The sequence below is a fragment of the Opisthocomus hoazin genome, chromosome Z, assembly GCF_030867145.1.
Source record: "Opisthocomus hoazin isolate bOpiHoa1 chromosome Z, bOpiHoa1.hap1, whole genome shotgun sequence".
NCBI lineage: Eukaryota > Metazoa > Chordata > Aves > Opisthocomiformes > Opisthocomidae > Opisthocomus > Opisthocomus hoazin.
In genome coordinates this window covers 67085882-67107890 of record NC_134454.1, presented here as the reverse complement: position 1 = coordinate 67107890, position 22009 = coordinate 67085882, and the positions used below count along the sequence as shown (strand labels likewise).

At 40.8% G+C, this 22009-nt stretch overlaps 1 protein-coding gene across 6 annotated transcripts in view; it reads left to right on the top strand.

Annotated features, from left to right (window-relative positions):
- The first annotated feature begins 2964 nt into the window (after positions 1–2964).
- The window catches only part of RNF180 (ring finger protein 180), a 75212-nt gene continuing 56167 nt past the window's right edge, over positions 2965–22009 (top strand). Inside the window, exons 1-4 of one of the 6 annotated variants that reach the window (XM_075447309.1) lie at positions 2965–3125; positions 8974–9105; positions 11362–11457; positions 15044–15988. In XM_075447309.1, coding sequence (XP_075303424.1) covers positions 9004–9105; positions 11362–11457; positions 15044–15988 — 1143 coding nt within the window. In that variant the 5' untranslated portion in view covers positions 2965–3125; positions 8974–9003. Of the gene's footprint in view, positions 3126–3702; positions 4223–8384; positions 8546–8973; positions 9106–11358; positions 11458–15043; positions 15989–22009 lie in introns of those variants that run through there. The other 5 variants (XM_075447308.1, XM_075447307.1, XM_075447306.1 and 2 more) reach the window with 5 other exon arrangements.

Genomic DNA, 22009 nt, shown 5'->3' with positions numbered 1-22009 from the left:
GCTGTGCTGCCATTCAGCGTGACCTGGACAGGCTGGAAAGTTGGGCAGAGAGGAACCTGATGAGGTTCAACAAGGGCAAGTGCAGGGTCCTGCACCTGGGGAGGAATAACCCCATGCATCTGTACAGGCTTGGGGAGGACCTGCTGGAGAGCAGCTCTGTGGAAAGGGACCTGGGTGTCCTGGTGGATGACAGGTTGACCATGAGCCAGCAGTGTGCCCCGGCTGCCAAGAAAGCTAATGGGATCCTGGGGTGCATTAAGAGGAGTGTGGCCAGCAGGTCGAGGGAGGTTCTCCTTCCCCTCTACACTGCCCTAATGAGGCCCCATTTGGAGTACTCAGTCCAGTTCTGGGCTCCCCAGTTCAAGAAAGATGAGGAGCTACTGGAGAGAGTCCACCGGAGGGCCACAAAGATGATGAGGGGACTGGAGCGTCTCTCCTATGAGGACAGGCTGAGGGAGCTGGGCTTGTTTAGCCTGAAGAAGAGAAGGCTGCAAGGAGATCTTATAAATGCTTATAAATATCTCAAGGGTGGGTGTCAGGAGGATGGGGCCAGACTCTTTTCAGTGGTGCCCAGAGACAGGACAAGGGGCAATGGGCACAAACTGAAGCACAGGAAGTTCCGTCTGAACATGAGGAAGAACTTCTTCCCTCTGAGGGTGACAGAGCCCTGGAACAGGCTGCCCAGGGAGGTTGTGGAGTCTCCTTCTCTGGAGATATTCAAGACCCACCTGGACAAGGTCCTGTGCAGCCTGCTGTAGGTGACCCTGCTTCAGCAGGAGGGTTGGACTAGATGACCCACAGAGGTCCCTTCCAACCCCTACCATTCTGTGATTCTGTGATATACCACCCATGTGCCATGGACAGGAAAACAGTATGAGCCACTGTCCATGCACGAGTCACTACACCACCACAGTGTGTTTCAGTGTTCACTGATGCACTGCATACAGCCTTCAATCTAGTCTTCCAGCTATACCACCCTTGTCTCAGAACAGCATGTCAAAAATACTCACTGGTTTCTGATTAACTGTGTGTCAGTTTGGCACTGATCCTTGGACTGCTCACCATAGACTCAAGGGGCTATCTCCATAAAAAACACTTCACATATATTCTGCCTTCGAACTAGCTTCTGCACCAGGCTGTCATGTCTCCCAAAGCCACAGTACAAGCAGTACCATTAACCTTCTTAGAGATCATTTTACCCACTCTTAACCTCGTACAGGCCAGCTGCCCTCTCCTCATCCCACAACTGACAACAAATGCAGCTAACCACACAGCTCAACGGCACATTCCCCTTGCTTAATAAAATCAAACTGCTGAATAAAATTCCCAAAATACAATCTTACAGCAGCAGCAAGGTTTTATTCTATCTCATTCTATCTGCTGTTGCTCTGACATGAGCCATACAGTGCCTTTCATTTCTTTCCCCCAGTGTCATCTTCACTGCTATTTCTCCTTCAGCATGGGATGCCATTAAATTCAAATAGTACAAGCCTACATCTTGCTTTAGCAGAAGCAAATGAGACAACAACATTTAAAAGCTCTCTCCCCTGATAGTTTCAATATTCTTTTCTGTCAGAAGGTGAAGTCTTAAATTAGCAGCTAGTAATTTTAACCTGTATTTTACTTCCTCCATTCATCTCCCTATTTTGCTTGTTTGTATACGCCTTTACCAATTGTTTGCTAGAAAATGTCATATAACCTGCAACTCTTTATGAATGATAAATAGTGCTATCTCTAAATAGTCCTTTCAGTTTAAATTTGAGCATACTGTACCACACTAGAAATTATTTCAAAATAAGTCTGTCTCTTGTACATAAAATTACTGTACAATTATGGCAGAGCAAAAGCAAACTTCATTAAAAAACAGACTAAATAATTCTGCTGTTACAAGGCAGTCTGTTAGAATAACAACAGGCAAATGAGAGCACTTAAAAATTTGGTGGTAGTGCACTTCTGCATCGACAGGCACCCAGATCTTACGGCGAGTGCCTCGTAGCCCAAAGTAGGTACCTTGTAACACGACCTTGTCTTGACCGACAGGGAACTGCAGACTGAAATGCAAGAGAAATATCACAGTGTAGTAGAAGCAGTGAAACGGGGCTTTCGGTGTTACAGACTGCCTCCACAGGCAGACTCTCAACTCTTTTTCCTCAGCAGTATTCCACCCTCTCACGTTCACACTGCTCTGATAACTCCGGTCCCTTCACGCGTTTGCAGTGGAGCAACTACGACGAGCAGATTGTCAGCTACGAGAGCATGTCAGCTCCTGACCAGTCCAGAGTACCATCACGAAAGGCCAAAACATCACTGAGGTGGAAACAGGTCCCACCGAGCTCAGCTTCGGTCCCCGTTGAGGTGCCGACGCCTGCCGGCGAGGGGCCCGCTGCCCACGGCCTTCGGGGCGGTGTGCCTGCCGCCTGCTCCATGCAGCCCACCATTTGCACCAACTCCCCACAAAGGTTCACAAGTTCACAAGTTCATTTCCCCACCCTCCATATTTCATTTAAAGCTTCCCCTTCACTCTTGCTGCTTATTAAATGAGCCAGGGCTACCGATGACACCCTGCCCAGCGTGTGATGGCTTGCTGGCACTCATCGGTCCCCCTGATGCCCCTGGCCCCACTCCTTGGCTGTAAGCTCTCTGGGTCCCGGCTCGTTCCTCGGCCCTGGAGGAACGCAGGGTTTTTTTGCCCCAGTTTTTACTGAATAGTTTTCATTCAGAGCGCCGCGTCCCTCGGTCCTCGCGACAGCTGGCCGCCGGGGCTGACCCCTCCCCGGCCCCACCGCTGCCAGCCAGGGAGCACAGGACGTGCCACACTCCGGCGCAGGCTGCCGCCGCCGCTGCCCTCTCCCCCGGCGACAGGAGGCTGGCCCCGCAGCCGGCGACGGGCGCGGCCTCCGGCGGCGACGAGGGACGCAGCAGCCGCCGGAGAGCGCCGGCCTGCCCCGCGGTGACTTCCACGGCCGGCCGGGCCGGGCCGGCGCCGAGCTAGCAGAGCGCTTTCCGCCGCCGTTTGTCTCCCGTCTCTTCCCGTTCGCGGTGGCAGCTGCTGCTGCGCAACCCTTCCCCGCCCGCTGGCCCCGGCGGCGTCGCCTCCTCCTCTCTGCCTCGGACGGCGCGGCCCGGTAAGCGGAGCGGGGTCGGGGGGGGGCGGGGGCGCGGCCGCCCGTCAGGCCGGGCCGAGCCGGTCGCTGGGCTGGGGGGGGGAGGGGGGGGACGGCGGGCAGCGGTCGCTGGGGCCGCGGGCTGAGCGCTGAGCTGCGGACACCTGCCCGGAGCCGGGAGGCTGCGGGGCCGCCCGCCCCAGGGCGAGCCCAGCGCCTGCCTGAGGGGGCGCCGAAGCGCGGCGGCGGCCCCGGCTTCTCCTCGGAGTTGACTCGGCGGTGCCGCCGCCGGCCCTCGGCACCCGAGACGCTCCGGGAGCCCTCCGGCGTGCGGGGCACCGCGGGGCGCCGGCCCGGCCGCGTCCTGCCCGCGCCGCGCCGCTCCGCTGCCTCGCCCGCCGCCGCCCCCTTCTGCCCAGCCGAGGCGCGGCCGGGAGGCGGCCGGTGCCCGGCTGCTGGGCGGGCTCGCACCGGCGACGCTGCCCCGCGGCGGGGCCTGGGCGGGCGCAGGCGTCCGGGCAGCGGCGGGGCGGCTGCTGCGGCCGCGCTGACTGGTGACTCGCGGTCGGGAGCTCGCGTTGTGCTGGGGCGTGGGCACCGTGCTCCTGCGGGCTGAGCCCTTTATTTTGCGCGACAGCTGGTGTTTGTGCGTGCGAGGGGCAGGCGGAGCCGGTCTGCGGGGTCTCTCGAGGGATCCACCGCTCTCCGCTGACCTGTGGGGTCTGGTCCCCGTCAAAGCGATTCACACCTCGCGTTCTCCTGCTGTAGCTGGTAGACCTGTTGACCTCAGTAGGATTTCTTAGCAAGTTAAGCAGTACATTGCCAGCAACGTTCGTTCCCATCTCTATGCCTCTTAATTACACGGGCTGCCCTCGCTACAAGAGTGTGACGCACTGGACACCCTCTCTCATCAGCCAGCGAACCGCGATATGGAAGCTGACCACAGCACAATAGCTGAACTGGCAGAACAGCCCGTGATGGAGCAGGAGCTGGCACAGGAGCAGGTGGCACAGCTCTTCGCGCGTCTCGCTGCTTTGCTGCGCTGGCAGACTGGAGGCTGTCTTTTAAATTTTCTGTTCTGCTTTCTCATCGAAGTGCTACTTTATTGAGAAACACAGGTTAAGTATGCTTTCAAAAGTCTCTCTTCAAGCAGAAATACTTTTGAGATCAGAAGCTAGCAGCAAGTTTTTATGTGTGCCTGAATGCCTCCCAGGACTGTTTCTGTGTGCGGTGAAGTGTCAGTTCCTCCCTTTCTGGGAGCAGGAACTTCTGGTACGGACACTTGCTGACTAGGACACCTCATCTAGCTTCTCTCTGTTATCCTCCTTCAAAGCTGCCATTCATCTACTAATTTTCAAGACTCCGGGTAACTAATGCTGAAGTTTCTGAGCCCGAGTTTCTTGCTGCAACGCAATTATTATTGTAATCTTTGTGGCTGAAGTGTTCTGAAGGTGTCATAGGTGACTTTTGAACAAAAAGGGCACTGAGAAACGCTTGTCCTGCTGTACTCATTTTCTTATTTTTATGCGTATTGTGTCAAGGAGCAAGCTAGCTGAGGAGAAATTCTAGACCAGGTTTTCAACAGAAATTTTGGGAGTTTGTGTTTAGTTCTTCACTTAGACCATTTGAGGATTTTTTGTTGGGGTCTTTTAATACATTTTTTCTAGCAATCTTTTTGAAGAAGAAATGGCCAAAGCTTAATACATCATACTTTTCGGATTGTATAAGAAACTTAGATCTAGCTATCAGAGGGGACTTCCTTCTAGTGAGGGGATTCCAGAAGGAGAAGTGTCCCATTCAAGAAGTGATCAATAAACTGGAAGCTGATCCGCTCTGTATCATTTCTATGGCTGCTATGTCTGTTGCTTGATCTTTCATCTTTTTTTGTTGTTGTTTGCTTTGTGAATAGTTCCACTGGCTTTCTGTGGTGTTGCTCATAGGTTTTCCAGACAAAGTGAGAGGAGGGGGAAAAAATACAATTGTTGTGTCCTCTTCCTTACATATTGATGAGTATGTATGAATCTGAGAATCTGAAGGATCTCATGCTGAAAGTACTTGAAAACAGCTTGCTGCTGGGGAGTTGTTATTTAATCTTCCAGTGTTTCCTGCCCTTATAAACATAATAAACAACATTTTCAAAGGAATCTAGTGAATTTTGTGTTAGTTTCCACCCTAGTAAGACATTCTTCATTCTTTTTTTTTCCCTTGAAAATTTACATAAGCTGTCTAGTCTGCTCAGTGCTGGTAAAACTCTTGAGTTCTGCATCCGGATGTGAACATTGCTGTGCGAGAACAGCTGACCCATGAGAAAGAGTTCACAAAATAGCAGTGACAGCTGGAGATCAAGAAAGCATGATCTGTAAGGAAAGAGGGAAAGAACTGGAATTATTTAGCCCAAAGACAAGTTTGAAGGGGATCTAATATGTAATAAATGTTTAAAGTAGTAAAATGTTCTTGCATGGAAGAAAAGGAGCTGTTTTGTTCTCTGTATTCACAGCAAATAAGCGAAATTGGAAGAAAATTAGGGTTAGATGGTAGGGGGAAAGTTAAAATAACAGACAATAAGAAGGTAATTTAATAGTTTGGGAAGGCTGTGAAATCCACATCAAAGGTCTGTAAGAAAAGGTTAGACAAATAGTTTTCAAGAAAGGAAACTGAGATTCTGGCTTGGGAAGGAAGTCTCAGGACCCTCTGCCCCTGGCTTTTCTTGGACTGAATCATAGAAAAATATTTGGAGGATGTAAAATAAGAGCCACAGAAGCATAGCCTTTTTAACACCAGGATAGGTTTACATGCTATTTTGGAGGCAAACATGAGCTCACACAAAGCGACTGATCTGAAAGCAGTACAGCCACAACAAACATGGCCCCATGCCAAGCTGAAAAGGCCCACTGAGAGTGACACTATCTAGTTTCTGAGTGCCACATTGGAATCTTTTATCTTTATGTTGGCATTTTTGGCTGAAAGACAAAGCAAAGTGAGAACAGGATGCCTTTTAATAGTTTTAGATCCAAAACAAGACAGCTAAAAGCTTATTAAAATATATACAGAACACTACGATTAAACTGCATTTAACTATAAAAACATTTCAAAATCCTGTGTTTGTATGCTTTTATTTGAGTTCCTGTTGAAGTTATGTGCAAATCGAAATAGAAAAGAAGGTTTATGTGACAAATCAGGAAAGTCTCGTTTGCTGTTTTCTAGCGTGATACAATGTAGGAACCTCTGCAAAGTGTTGGTGTGCATTTGTAGCGTTTCTTCTCTGTAAGAAGTGCAAAAGGTACATACCTGCAGAATTTGAACAGACCTACAGGAATTTTCCTTTTTAATTTCTGCTAGGCCAGAAGAACACTTAAGCCTACTGTGAAAGAGTATTGAAAAGTATTTGCACTTTGAGGTGGTTTTTTTTCCACGTAGTTTGCTATCAGCATTCTCGATTTCTCAAAATACAACCTGTGCTGTGTGAGTTATTATGTATATTATATACTATATATTTATTTCTCTTATGAGAGTGTGTTTTAAAATTAAAAGTATGTGCAGAACTAAGAAGACACTTTTAAAATGTAGAAATTAAGAAAAAAAATTATTTTGCAGTAAAAGAGTGCTTGCTTGCTAGATGTTGTTCAGGTGAGGGGAGGTGTTTACATCACTTCGAATGCCAGTGATCCTTAGACAGCTTTTGTTTGCATGACTTGAACCTTGTCTTTTAAATATAGCAAGTGCATTTATCCATCAGTCCTTTATCTGTTGGTTCAGAGGTCTATAACCCTTTGTTTTATACCCCGCTCCAGTAAGCATCATCAGCCTCAAATAACGCAGCTGTTCAAGAGATAGCGAAACAGCTTCTTCTATAACAATTAGCATAAGGGGAACAGAATGTATACGGAGACTGAAATATATACCATTTGAATACACTTATACAGCAGATAAGCTGTGCAAGATGTGTATCACTAACTCTAGTACATTTCAAGAGTGTATTTCAGTACATGGGGATATGGCTGTACCTGAAATGCATGTCTGAGCTAGCCTTACGCAAGAAGTCTTTCAGTCCTTCCTGGCTGGTCTTAGAGTTGAGGTTCTCACTGAGCTGTTGTAAGATTAAATTCATTCTAGAAGTGTGTTATGAAACTGTGAAGAATAAATGAAGTAGAACAGCTTTGAGGTGTTTGGGTGAGACAAACAGATTCATAACTTGTAATCACTCCTTCAATATTCTGTGAAGTCTAAAGCTGCATGCGTGACAGCAAAGGGTTACACACTGCTTGTGAAAGTCTTTCAGAGCCTGAATTTACTTTTTTTTTTTAAAAAAGTCATTCATAGAGAGATCCAGCATTTTTATACATTCCACCTTCAAAATGAGTCTGATAGAGAAAGTAGCAACATTAATAAAAACTTGAGAGACATTATGTTTAAGCCAAGGTGTTTGAATCATCACATTTTTGTCATGAGCAGAACAGGTTTCCAGTGTTAATTCTGCCTTTTCTGTAAGTGTCTCTTCCACAATATTTTGCTTGGCTATCTTTACGTATGTTACAATATGTTAATAGAATCTTAACAAAAGTTCATTTTAATTTATTGTGACATTGCAAGAAAAGATTTAGTATATGCCTTAATTTAACTTTCTAAGCTTATCATGGGTCTGGTTATTCAAAGCTGCATGTACACTTGAGCTAGGACTCTGATGTATGCACGTTGTTTCTGTTCTTCCTAGTCAAACTGTATTTCAGACTCTTTACATGTTTAGAAAGTATAGGAAATCTGCTGAAAGAAGATCTCGGATATAAATGAAAAATAATTAATAGCCTCTCTGTGTGTGTTTCATAGGCTTTGAATAATTCAGAACCAAGGCAGAAAAGGGAAATGTAAAAATGGGGAAAATGCAAAAGTCTATATGGCTTGATAAATCAAACTACTCTTCAGACAGCCTGTACTGAGAACCTCAAAGTTTCTTTAGTTAGTGAAAACTAAATAAAAATTAAATTGTTGAAAGAATTGCAGAATCAGATGATTGGACAGTAGAAGTACAGAGATTATTTTAATAGTGGTTTTAAGTTTTGTGCTTCAGTTTCCCTGTCAGTAAGTGCTGTGCACATCAGCACTCTGAGTAGGCATAACCCTAGCATAGTGCTTGAGTTGAGTGTGTAGATGTAAAAGATTTTATTTTTTTTTTCACGTAGGTAGCACAAGGGCGTGAAAACAGAAGCAGGTAAAAAGAAGAGTTGGAGGACCTTTGGAGGAAGAATGGTGAAAAGGGAAGGCTTTGGGAACAGATTAGAGAAGACCAGAGAGACATCAGAACACAACAGGGCACAAAGAAAGAAAAAACATGTGTCGTGTCCTTCTGGTTGTCTTAATTTAGGTCTCTGTTTTACAAGGAAGTCAATTCAAGTCTGTGAAAAGCTGATCATCCCACACAAAATTAAGGGAGCAAGCCTCCAGGGGTATACTGAGAGAACAGTCTTTGTCTTCTGTGATTTTATGTTGGCATTCATTGTTGTTATGTGACAACGCATGTATGTGTGTGCATGTTTAATGTGTAGGACAGCAGTGACTTATTTCAGTGGATGTATTCTGGGAATACTGGAGTTCTCTAGTCTTTTGTCTAAACATTGAGGAAGTTGGTTAATTTTTTTAATTTGTTTTGTTGTTGTTGTTGCTTTCTGGTTCTGTATGCAACCTGGAAACAAAACCAACTGTTTCACTTTGCTATTTAAAGCATCTGGGTGACATGCTATACAAGAGAATGTAAATTAAGTGGTAGTCTCCTCTATGGCGAAGAGACTACGGATACATTTCTGGGTTGCAAGAGGAGGCATGTGTGATTTCAGCAGCTGACTGAATAGTATGTTTTTGTGGTCTTTACAAATAGACATACAGAGCTGAAGAATCACAAGTTAAAATGAGTAACCAAGAGGCTGATGTGCTACGTTGCTGGAGATGTAGAAAATATATAGCAAATTCCGTTTGCCTTGCAAAATGTCATGGAAAAGGACTGTCCGAAGTAAGTATAGTGTCTGGAGGGGGTTTGCAACTTTTTCCAGTGCAGTTGGTTTTAAATAAAGGAGAGGTATTAGACTTGCCCTCACTTATTAATTAATCTTCTGTGAAGATAAGCACAAATACATGGACAATTCCATGGTGAGTAATGTAAGCAGTAGTGCTACTGAAGCTGAGCAGGCAGTGATCATTTTTATGTTCTGTGACATAAAGGCTGGTATTCCAGGTACATTTGACTGCTAGATTGTGTAGAGTGTATAGTGTTACCATTTTTCATATGAAAATGGGTTCTGTTTTTGAGTTTTAATGCAGTCGTTTTTTGTTTTAATGTCTCTCAACAAAGAACTCGTGTTTTCTAAGGTATGTTTTAAATATTGATACTGCTTTCCACTGCTGTAGTTAACTGTGTCTCAAATATTTCTACATCAGAAAGATTTTCTCTTCATTTTGAAAAAGTTGCGGATAGTCTGTGCGCGAACATATTTCAGAAGATTAGCCTGCCCTGAGCAGGGAGGTGCCCTGCAAGGCTAAAATACAACTTAATAATTTACTTCACCTTTATTAAATTAAACAGAAAAATAATCATACAGAATAAAACAATGACAGAGTATTTCCTGGTACTTTATAATGGCAGTTAGTAATTGTAAAGAGTTAGAGTCTTTCCAAATATGCTAAGAAGACTGCTTACATCCTGTGATCTTGAATCAAAGTGAAAAAAGCCAATAGAAGGGAAGGTGTTGATCTTTTTTATTAAAGCACTAGAAATGCAGCAACGTTCTTTTTGGCACTGAAGAAGTGTATAACCAGTAGAGCAACAACGTTATTTTTTAAGAGCCTGATATAATTAGTGTTATTAGTAAACTCCGCTTTAATCACTCTGCTTACAGAGATTGAGGGTCTGGAATATTTTTCATGCTTTATACTTGAGGGATTTTTCTTCTGTGCATGGTTTGAAGCAGTTTTTGGGGGGGTGTGGGGAAATTTCACCTCCTTTGATGGAAAAAATGTAGTGAAAAGAAGGAGGTATCCTTGTCCATGACCCATGGTGGAGCTTTTGGTGGCTAATGCAGGTCCACCTTCATTGTGTGCAAGAGTTAAGGAGCTCCTTCTCTAATTGTGTAGATAACAGATAAACAAAAAGTAATTTAATGCTACTTCCCGAGACTTTTGGAGGCAAAGATTGTACGAAGATGAGAAGAGTAGTGTTTTCAGTATGTTGACTTTCAGTGATGAATTTTAGACCTTCAGTCAAAGATATAGCTGAAATAGGAGTGAAAGAGAAAAATATTAGAACAAATCTTAAAACCAAATGCTGAAGTGACGAATGCAGTATAAACACTTTAAATCAGAATTATATGCAAATTGAAGTACAGGTACTCTGCATACATAGGAGGAAGATGATAGCATGGACACAGCAAACAGATCTATCTGTCTGCTGTCATTACTTGGAGAATTTTTAAAAGCTTAGCCCTGCTTTCAATTTTCAGCATAATAAAACCTTTATTCCCATGAGTTTCATAACATAAGAGTCAACAATTTTCCATATTCATAAATGTTAACAACTGATTTTAAGACGTTAACACTCACCAGAGTTTTGTTATATTTTTAGCCATCTTTATAACTTTACTGACATTCTAAACCATATTAAAAGATTTCATTTCACTTGTATCACTTCTGTGCTAAAAGGTAGTTAGGTAATTGTTTTTATTTTAATATCAGTTAGTGAAATGTTACAGCTTTTTTTGGATTTTGTTTTCTCTTCAGTTGGTAACATCATTGCAGTAAAAAGTCAAAAGTTGCTAACAGTCCCTGGTTTCTCTGCTAGTTATTCTAACAAGCATTAGAAAATTAATTTAAAGCTATTTGTGGCATAGCTGTGCAGTACTGACCACAGTCCTCATGTAAACTAGAACTTAAATTTTCATGTCTTTATTGGAAAATTGTGCCAGCTGATAGTGCTTCTGAAATCAGTTTCTGAATATACTGGGAAGATAACAATTGCACAGTTTCTGTTCTTGTAAACAAAATCAAACCACCTCCAGATGCCTCCATCTCCACAGTGGAGTCTGACCAATGTCCTTAGATTGAGAAAGAGAGAAGTATTGACAACTTAGCTTAAAGAATGCACCAACAGCTTTGAGTTTTATCATTTGTTAATAAAATATTTACTGAATTTGGGAACCTGACTTCTGGCTATATTGAAACAAAAAAAAACTTACATGAATGTTGAATATCGTTACAATAATTCTTATTTTAGCAGACATCACAGCCTTCAGCTGCTACTCAGGAGTCTTGCAACATGTGGCATGGGAACCTGGAATCCATTCCAGCATGGGTGAATTGTGACATTGAAAAGGTAGATGTTTTTTTCCTTGCATCTTTATCATTGATCAAAATGTGAGATAAGTAAGGAGAACAAATTTCAAGGGTGCTGTTCTGCCAAGGTTCATGTATATTACAGAGACCTTCTAACTGAGGGAATTTTGCTCAGTAACTTCTATCATTGCCATTTGCAGAGGCTTTTTTCCCTCTTACATGCTTTTTTTTCATGTGTGCACAAAACCTGCACGTGATAAATTCCATTCCTCCTGATTTGTAGAAGAATGTATTTATGTTTGTTCAGATAACTGTCATGGACACTTCTGCATATTCTGTCAATGCTTAAAATTATATTAATTACCTAGGCTCTGGGTTTTGGTTTGTCTTAATCATTGTATCTTGAAGTACTAACACGTATATTGACAGTGACAGTAAGAAGCATTTTTCTCCGTAAAACTGGATTGTGGGTTTGTTGTAGACCAGTTGTTGGAATATGATGTGATGTCATTTATAGTTCATATGCTATTATGTAATGCAAATAGAAAGTAGCTGCCTTTCTGCAAAGGTCTGATAACATGCCGGTGTCACTGCTTTTGAGTTTTGACTGCCCGTTTGAAATTACGAACCGTCTCACAACTTTCCTGTTGTACTGATTGCTTTACTTGAGTACTTTTTTGAAGTTATTTTGTGTCTAGAAGTTAATGTTGTTGCACAGATATAATAAGCAGAAACAGTGGCTTTGTTTTGTCCTACAGTATTTCTCTGATGAGTCTTTGATTTTGAGGCAAATGATATCTGCATTCCTTTCTGGTTAGACTTTAGTGTCAAAGTTTTGCTATATTGCAAGTAACTTCTGATCTAAGCAAATCTGCCCTGAAAATGGTGCACAAAGAAAAAAATTGTTATGACTGTAAAATTAAGCATTCAAAAATCAAGAAAATTTGTTTCATCTTCCTTCATTGTTTTGCTCTGTTTTATTTTGTTAAACATTAATGAAACTCTTTTTAAAATTAATGATCTCTTATGCTTCAATAGTGCATGACAGAATAGTGTCTCTGTTTCAGAAAGATTAAGCTTGAGAGGGTGTGTAGGTATTAGGGGTGATGAGGTATTTCCCCACGTTACAGAATTGCCTATTCTTGAATGCCGGATCGTAAGGATGCAGTTTTTTACAGTACTTTGCATGTTACAGTATTTCAGTAAAATTTGATTCAATATTGATACTAGAATTAATTCATTTGGCCTTTAGCTGTAAATGGTCAGCCTTATGCATTTGAAAGCCTAGAGGGTCAGGTTGGAGACCTGGGAGATAAAAAACCCCATAGTCTACCTATAAAAAGGCTTAATAGGTTTGCTCAAGGTTGCAGGGGACCAATGCTCCTTTGGTGGCAGAGGCAGAGAATGCAATTCTCAGTGAACACCTTCAATATCTTGGTGTTCATTTTGTCCTTTAATATCCTGGGAACTCTTGCCTTTTTCACTTTTGATTTCTCTGGAAAGATCCTGTGGGTTTATGGAGAAGTGTGTGCGTTTTTTAAACAATTCTGAGATTCCCCAGATCCTCCTGGGCTCAGAATAATTTTGCGATCATGTGTTGTTTTCTCCTGTATGACTCCTGAATCAAAGGCTAAATCATTTTACATAAGCACAAAGTCTATTTGCAGGCTGTAACAACCCACTGCTTCCCAGCCAGCTCTTTTTTGCCATCTGTCCCTGTTCTTAACCAATCTCTTTGGGTTTCATACACGTGTAAGTGTATGGATAATCGTCAATAATTACAAATATCTAGCTAGTGCTGCTAGTGACCTTTATTGACTTGCCTTTTCTTTTCCCCATCACTCATCACTTGTTTTAGCTGCTTTGGCTAACGCTTCCTAGTTTCTCCTCTTTATGCAGTCCGTCATTAAATATGTGTACCCTTAGCTCCTTTTCAGATCTTGCTGATTTTCCCCCTACCACCTCCTCCACTAGTAGGCTGTTACTTCTCTTACTGAGTCAATGCTTCTACAGTCCGTTGCCAAACTCATGCTAAATTAGTCCTGGACTTCCTTGTACTGCACCTCTTCTTCTGGTCTCTGTGCACATAGGACATAGACCATCTCTTGCATTCCGATTTTTGCCAGGCTCCTAGCCTTCTTCCCTAACCTTCACGAATCACCCCTCCTCTCCATTTGGAGATCCCGCTTACTATTCCATAGTGCTTGAGTGCCCAGAAAGACTTACTAAAGGCACTAGAAAGCGCTTTTCCCTGAATTTTAATGCCTAGCGCATAGCATCTGGGAAATGGAGTGTGGGAGACTTACAGTGAATCTCTGAACCAGCTTCATTCTTCTTTGGGAATGGCATATGCATAAGTTGGTCATCACTATAAACTGAGAGAGACTATGCATGTTCAAGGAATCTTCAGGAATTTGAAAGCCCTTGGGCACATGTAAACCAAGATTTTTTTTCTCTGACTTAAAAACATGTCCAGGTTTAAAAAGATTCTCATAGGTGCAATGAAAGGCATGTATTTGATGTTGTGAGGTTTTAATCCACAAGGCAGGAGTAAGTTTCTCCAGTAAGAGTTTCCAGAACTTTCTGTAGCATTGCATGTGAATAGTAACCTTTCTTCCGCACAAGTTTGTTTTTTTTTTCTGAAACTGCAGAATTGGTTTTACTGAAACTTTCTGAAGCTTTGAGTCAGACAAGCTTCAGTCATGGAATGATCTTCCCAAACTGCCTTGAGAGACATTTGCAACTGAAAGCAGTGCTTTAAGTAGAAATGTTGGGCAGCTTCTGCATTCATGGCTCAACCCCAGTTTAGGCACACTAGTGAGTAATGCATGACTGGAGTTGATAATGTTGTTCCTCATCTGGGCTTTGGTCCTGCAAATACTAGTATAACTTTAATCCTCAAAAATGTTTCTGCTGACAGATTAATATATTTACTGAAAATACTATTAGTTTTGCAAATATGTAGGAGTTTGTAGGTCTTTGATACATATTTTCTTTTGAAAAAGTGCCTTTAGGATTAAAATTAAATTTATAGAATTTCAGATAATGAAAATAACTGTCTCCTTTTAGATAGAGTATTAAGGATTGTCATGGTATCTGCACTCGGATTGTTTTAATACTACATACACTGAAATACAAGTACCACTTCAAGCTTTAGTGGGGTAAGCAAAGTAAAAAGCTGTATTCTCTTTGTAAGAAATCTCCTTCCACTGTACTTAGTATGCAAGAAATGTATCAGCACTCAGAACACTCAGCTGGGAAAATGTGCTTGCCAATTCCAGATTAACATGGTAAATTGATTTCACCGCTTTAAAGGATCTAGTGTTTTCATTAGTGTTGCAGCATTATTCTATCTGTGAACATATTTTAAACATATTTCAAAGTCCCTGCATTTTGAAGTGTATAGTCGAGATTTCTTAGCATTAGTTATCACTGCAGTAAGCAGAGTTTTGACCAGAATATTATTTATGGTGTTTTTTCTTTCTGCTGTGAAGTCTCTTTTATTGTGTTTGAAAAACAAAAAGCAAACCCTTTCATTAAAGGAGAAATGTAACTCTAGTAAGGATTTCTTAATCGTTTATTTACAATGAATGTGTTGGGTGTTTTTCTTCTTTTCTTGTCAATAGGCACAGTGGACAATTGGAAAACTGCACTGTCCGTTCTGTGAGGCCTGCTTAGGGGGCTTTGTTTGCAACACAAAATGTTCCTGTGGACAGTTAGTAAACATACATTTCTGCAAAAGTCGGACTGACTGTCAGCCAGCTTTCTCTATTAAATTGGCAAAATCACCAGGAAAACACTTACCTTGCCTCAAAATCCAGTCTGGTTTTAGCAAGGATACCTTTCGTGAAGCGGGAACTGCAACTTTGGAAATCAAAAATCAAGGTCTTTCATACATGACCAGAAATAATAATGGTACTGAAAGATTAACAGAAGCACTTTCTCTAGAAGTAAGAGCTCCTGGATTTGAGGTGGAAAGTGAAAAACTTCCCTTAAAGGCATTAAATAAAAAAAGAAATCTTTCTGCTTCCTGTCCTGTGAATGATGCATGCACTGTAAAACATTTTCACAGAAGATCACGTAGTTTGGATTTAAATATCAGAGAGACACTTGTTTTGTCACCTGCGTTATATGAAGCTTGCAGTATGGAAACAATTTACCGTAGCCGAAATGAAAATCCACCTATTGACACAAGCAGTGACTTGCAATTGGAGTCTGGTAGGAAAGATGGTAGTTCTTTTCAGGACCTATGTGGTTTCAGTGCTGACAAACTACTGAAAAGGTTTCGAGTTGCTTCCTTTTCCACATTAGTACACAGAGAAGCAGAAAGTGAGTGTGATTTTGAAGCTACTGGACAATCTTCTGGGAGTAACGTTGCTGATGGGTCACCTTTTGTAATGAACCTTTCTTCACCTACGAGTGCTGTAGAAGAGGAACAGTACATCACAGCTGTTGGTCTTGTGCAGCCTATCAGTATTTCATTCCACCAAAAGCTGAGTAAGAGAGAAAGAAACAAGTTGAAAAGCTTAAGGAGAAAACAAAGAAGGGGAGAATGGTGGCTACAGAAGCAAGTAGGTGTTTAAAGTTAGTTAGGGTACTTTTTTATAAAGTTTGGCCTGCTATTATGAATCATTCTGACTTTTTTTTCATGCTGTCTCTTAATACTGGTTTAATGTGGTACTATCTAGAGTCAGGTATCCTTCAGACAAGGATTTATGACCTCTTGCTACGTGTAGTTTTTCCAATTCAACGCAATCAGGTTTCTCTGTGTAAAATCAAACCTTGGTATGTATATATGAGTACTTTCTGTTGGCCTTCTTGTTGTTTTGTAATATAATAATAAGTTTGAAGTGTGAAAAAATACAGTAAAATTTAATCAATGTGATTACAAGAAAACTAAATGTTCAAATGTTCTAATTGAGAATCTCTAGCATTTCAGGATTTCCTAACTTCTAATTAAAGGCATTTTGGATTAACTTCACAGTTAAGAAAAATCTGTGTTTTAAAAGATGTTTGTCTTTATTATTTATTGTAACACAAATATTTTCTCTTTGAGTGAAGAATTGATTGTTGCTATTTAACATAAAAGTCTTTAGCAGGTAAATATTTTGTCTGCAAATCTAACAGCAATGATACATATTCTTATCAATTATACAACCATGGTTTCCTTCTTCAAACCATCTAAAAGAGAACAGAATTAAAGACCGCAGATGGTCATGCAGTTTTTGGTGAGGGGAAGGGGAGAAAGTCTGGGAATGTATCTTAAAATGAATACCACAGTTTTTATTAGCTCTGGAGTTCAGTAGAAAGACTAATGATATGTATGCCTTGAAAAGAAAATTTCTCATCATAAAATTCCTGCTACAAAATACTGTGTGGCCAGCAAGAGCTAACATACTAACTTTCATCAGAGTAGTATCTACTCAAGAAATCATTGCCACTTCAGGTAGGTATGCCATTGTGAATATTCCATTGCTGAAGTGTAGTGACATGTAAAGCTCACGTAAACCTTATTTTACAGATTTTTTTTTAAATGAGATTGCTTTACATTTTATAACCGTCAAGTCTAATTTAATATCTATGCCTTATTGAGAAATACTAAACTTTTCTGAGTGGACTGTGCTTAGGTTAGATATTACATTGTTTTCATTGGTTTGTGTTTAGTGCAATAGGGTATATAGGAAATAATTCATGTATGGATCTTTCATTAGTTCTTTGCTCCTGAATGATTTTCACCCTTAATATTCTGCTATCCTTACTCAGTTCCACTCCGCTCAGGCACCAAGTAACTTCAAGCTCTTTCCTACATACAGTCAACAGAGCCTTTAGAATATAGTACAATGCTGAAGCAGAGCAGTGAATTCAGGATTGAGAGAGAGATACATAGAGGCTGTTTCTCTCAATTAAATGTAAGAACCAGCTTGAAAATGAGAAGGGTCTGGGACATATTATGAGACTTTTCAGTATGGCGTGCATATATTCTTTCGTCTTTGGTAAGGTGCTTTTTTTTAAGAAAGATTTAAATTTTCATGGTGATATCATGAAAACTTCTTCTTATTTTGTAAATTGCTTCTCTGAAACTGAGAGTAAAGAACGTTTCCAAGATCTGGATGTCTGAATATTGAATACTTGTTTTCTAAGAAGTCTGAAGATGCTTACGTGTCCGAGTCCCTAAAACGGCTTTAAAAATTCCAGGCCTCGCTGTTTCTGTTAAATGAAATGATCATGCAGAAGCACAGCGTGTATGAGCATTTACACAGTGATGTCATCTGCAGTCTCTCCAGCCACTTTAATCTTTGTTAGATGTTACTTTCAAGAGTAAAATGTACAAATTTTCCAAGTCTCTGATAGCTGAGAAAGAAAAATACACTTTTAGATTTTTTCTTTTTAAACCATGTTTAACCAATTCCCACATTATTTTGAAGTTTCAAACAGCAAATGATAGTTGTTCAATGTGGTATGTCTAATCAGTAAGAATAAGGTTTTCAAAGTACAAACAGTTAAAAAATAACTATGCAAAACACATCACCTGGTTTCAAATAGTAGTTTTAAGGTGAAGATATTTTGGTATTGCACTGATTTCTTTAACGCTGGTGAAATTCTGTGATCATGGTATGGAAAATTTAAACAGGCCTACTTCTCAGAATCTGTGTCAAGCAGCACATGTGACTAGTGCAGTTGTGTTTCCCATCACTGTGGTACCTTCCCAGGAAAATGTGGATCTAGAAAATCGCTTCCTCTATATGGTCTGACTTGTCGCAAAAGGAGGTGCTCATCTGCCACGTACTTTTTTTGGTGGCTGCTCTGCTCTTGTGTGCCAGTGTAGGTATCCACCCTTTTCTTGCAAGTACCACTTGTCCTCCTTTTTTTTCAGCGTTCTGACACCCCTCCTTGTAAAAATGGTACATTTTGTTACAGTGGCACTTACAATAGAAAGCTGATCTGTAGTACTTTGTAACCATGGTTTCCAGCATACTTACCACGTAGGCATAAGCAATCAGATAGTGAAACTTCACAACGAGAAAAACTCGTAAACCTCTGAGTGGATGGAATGAAAGAGTTTTAATAAATGACAATGGGAAGTATTCCATTTAAGTGCTTTTTTGAGAAGTACTTCAGTGCAGCAGGACTCTAATGTGAGGTGAATCTTTTCTAAGCTCTCTCTGTTAAAGGAACTGTGCATCTCAGTTTTACCTTTAATTGAAGCTTGAGAGCGGTCCAGGAGAACAGACCTGTTGAGGCTTTGGACTTTCTTTGTAAATGCATAGGCTGCTTTCCTGAATTTATTTTGTAATATGACTTTGTCTGTCAAACATTTTTACTGTCTTGCTATAAGCCAAAATGCGCCCGTAAACATGGTGTTGTGACAGAATGCAGACTATTATGAAGTTGAAGTATGTAAACTTGGACTGTGAATAGAAGTGATTATGTGAGCTCCAGAGCCACCCTTGATCCCGGAGGCCTGCGCTGGTGCAGGCTGTGCGGTGTGGGTGTGGGACCGAGCCAGCCTGCTGACAGCGGAGGGACGCAGCCTTCCTCCGCCTGCTCTGCGGAGAGAGCTCTTAGTGCCTGCGAGGGGGATGCCTGCGCTTTGTGTGTGTGTGCGTATGTACGCACGCGTGTGTTCGTGGGAGGTTTTTAGGTTTCTGGTGTATTGCTAGGGTGTGATAATAACTGCTTAAGTCTAGGAATTGCCAGTATTAATAATGATTCTTGTTATTGTTGCTGTAACTCAGAAGAAGTATTTCTGTTATGAATTCCCATTTGCATGTATCTTGTTGCAAGTTTGCATTGTTTGCTGATGTCTGAATCTTGTAATAATTTTCTGAAAGATCTTGGACAGAACTGTGCCTCCAGTTTTGTTTCATTTTTCTTCACAATCATTTTGCGTAGAGGAAAACTATATAGCCAGCTTCAGAACTGCAGTATCCTCTTGTGAATACTCCCGATCCATCAGAAAGGTTATTGGCCTTTTTGCTTCATTTTGTAACTTGACATATCACCAGTTCCTTTCTATCTTTTGTAAGACATGAAAGTTTTATCTTACAAAGGTAGCTAAGTGGTCAGTTTCCATGAAATGAGTTTGCTTTCATGCTCCCAGTGTTAATCGGAACTCAAGATAAACAGATGGGTGAGATACACTGCATTGTTTACCCACACTGTCAGGTGTGGATATCTTGCCCTGCAGCCTTGAGTTTTGAAGTCCATGCAGATGTTCTCTAGCAGATAACAGTGTTGTAGTGAAGGCACTAGGCTTCAAAGGTTTAACTTGTGACCTTAGTTTACTAGATGTATGCTTGTCTTTTTCATTTGTACATTAGTTTATAATTCTTTTTCTTGCACTGTCATGTTTGTATTTAAACTGTAAATCCTTCAGGTGTCTTGTCATGTGTTTGTGTATTTGGATTGCAGTCACGCTTTCCATGATGATACTGGTAACAAGGATTACCCTCAGACTGCTCATGGATTCCTCGGTTGTTGGAGGGCTAAAAGCATTATTTAGTGTTGGTACCAAAGTGAAGCAGGAAGAGAAGGACATGAAATTAAATGAAATCACATCTGGAGAAGGCAAGCAGTAACTACAAGGTCTCAACTATGACCCTTGTTAGGGAAATATGAGGCCCTGGAGAAGATGCGTAAATTAAGGAAAGAGGGAACAGACCTAATCCCGTAGCCTGAGTTCTGTACCAAACGGCAGTGGATTTAATATGGAGTAATACTCAGTTGCAGTGACTGACTAGCTGTGAATTCTCAGAATTAAGATGGAGGGATGCAATAGTGGGAGCGCATTTTGACTCTGTGCGGCTTGTGCTGTATCTGCATCAGCTTTATTCATTGACTTCCTTGAGTGATTATAAAAGCACTGGAGATCAAATATTAATGGAAACCTATCCAACTCGGGAAGGGTGGAAACTCTGATTTCAGTGTTCAAAACGACTCCTGGTGTGGATAAGTTCTCAAAATAACCTGGCAATTTTTAAGTTCCATACTTAACTGATTGAACTTATGTTTACAGCACAATAAAGTTTGAAATAAAGATGACTGAAGTGCTTCTGTGTTAACATGCAGTTGCAGAGTTCACAGTCCCTGGCCTGATACATCTATGATTTACTCTTGCTGAAACAGTAGTATTGCATGGATGGTGCTATAGCATTAGTGGTTTAAGAGCCACTGAGCAGCAAGTCTGCAGGGTGCTACACTCACATCTTGTTTATGGGCAAAGAAGAAATACACATTGTGTGTATAAAGCCAAGAATTTATTCTTCGTATAACTGAAATTTTAAGAGTGTGATTATGGTTAGTTCAGATTCAGTAACGATGTCACATTTTTGAAAATGCCATCAATTAGAAAGAAACATATTCATCTTCATTAAGTAAGGCTTCCTGCCCGTAGTCCTCATAAAAGAAATCCAACAGTTTGACAAATGGTTAATAAAATCTTAATCTTTTGTAGCTCGAAAAGAAAAAGTTTAAGTGATCATATTTCAATCTTTGTGTATCTCATTTTATTCTGCATATACAGTGAGGAGAGCTTGCATTACTTTTGCTAATCAATTTTGTATGATTAGTAAAAGTATATAGAAGTAAATAAATGTTTAACATTATGAGCACTTACTCAAAGAAAGCATTTGATGCCTCTCCCAACTTTTAATGGTGTTATCTATTTCATTTGTATTTCATTCAATAGCTTTTAAAAGCCATTTTGAATTTTGACTGTGATTTAGACTTATTGCTAAAGTGCACTGCTAATACAGATTCTGAAGCAAATTGCAGTTAATTAGCTAGCAGCTTGAGAACTAAAATGTGGTCTTAGCTAAGGGAGTCTGAGAGGAAGCAACTGGTGAAGAAAGATAATTCTGTAATTATTCCATAAATGCAAAAATTTTAATTCATGGTTTGGTAGAAACTGTATAGAAAATGAAGAAATGTCTAACAAAAAAAAAAAAAAAAGAGGGCTAAGAAAAAAGAGTTTCATGGACTTTTTTTAAAAATAAAATTAGAGGATCAAAATAGATCTATTTTAGAGTATCTCAGCTTCCATTTTCAGGTTAAAATTAGTGTATCTTAGGAAAAGGAGAGCTAGAATTATGTGCAACTCTGAAATGCACTTCAGTGGATAAACAAAACTCCAACTGTGTGCCTACTCCACTATTGTTCTTGTCATATTAGTTTTCATGCAAAGCAATCCACTGGTTAAGAAAATAAGTCATAGAAAGCTATTTAATTCATAAGAAACAGAGCAAAAACATTCATTAAAACATAACGAAGGGCTTAACTGCAGACATGGTGAAGGAAGGAAAAACATCAAGTAGTGAAAGTAACCATGCAATGTGTAGTGTTACATTCTGTGGGCTCCCTGAATTGGAAAGAGTGGATGACTTAAGAGTGTTCTGTTTTCCAGCTGGATATAGCAGAAGGTTTATTGTAAGAGTAAATGGCGTATATGATTAGAATGAAACATTACACTTGAGATTCTGGAAAGAGGTAAAACTGGGTAACAGTAATTCATATGGAAACAAATGTACATTCTTTGTTTTTGTGTGTTTTCTCAGTATTTTTTAACCACTTTGTTAATTTCAGGCACAATTTAT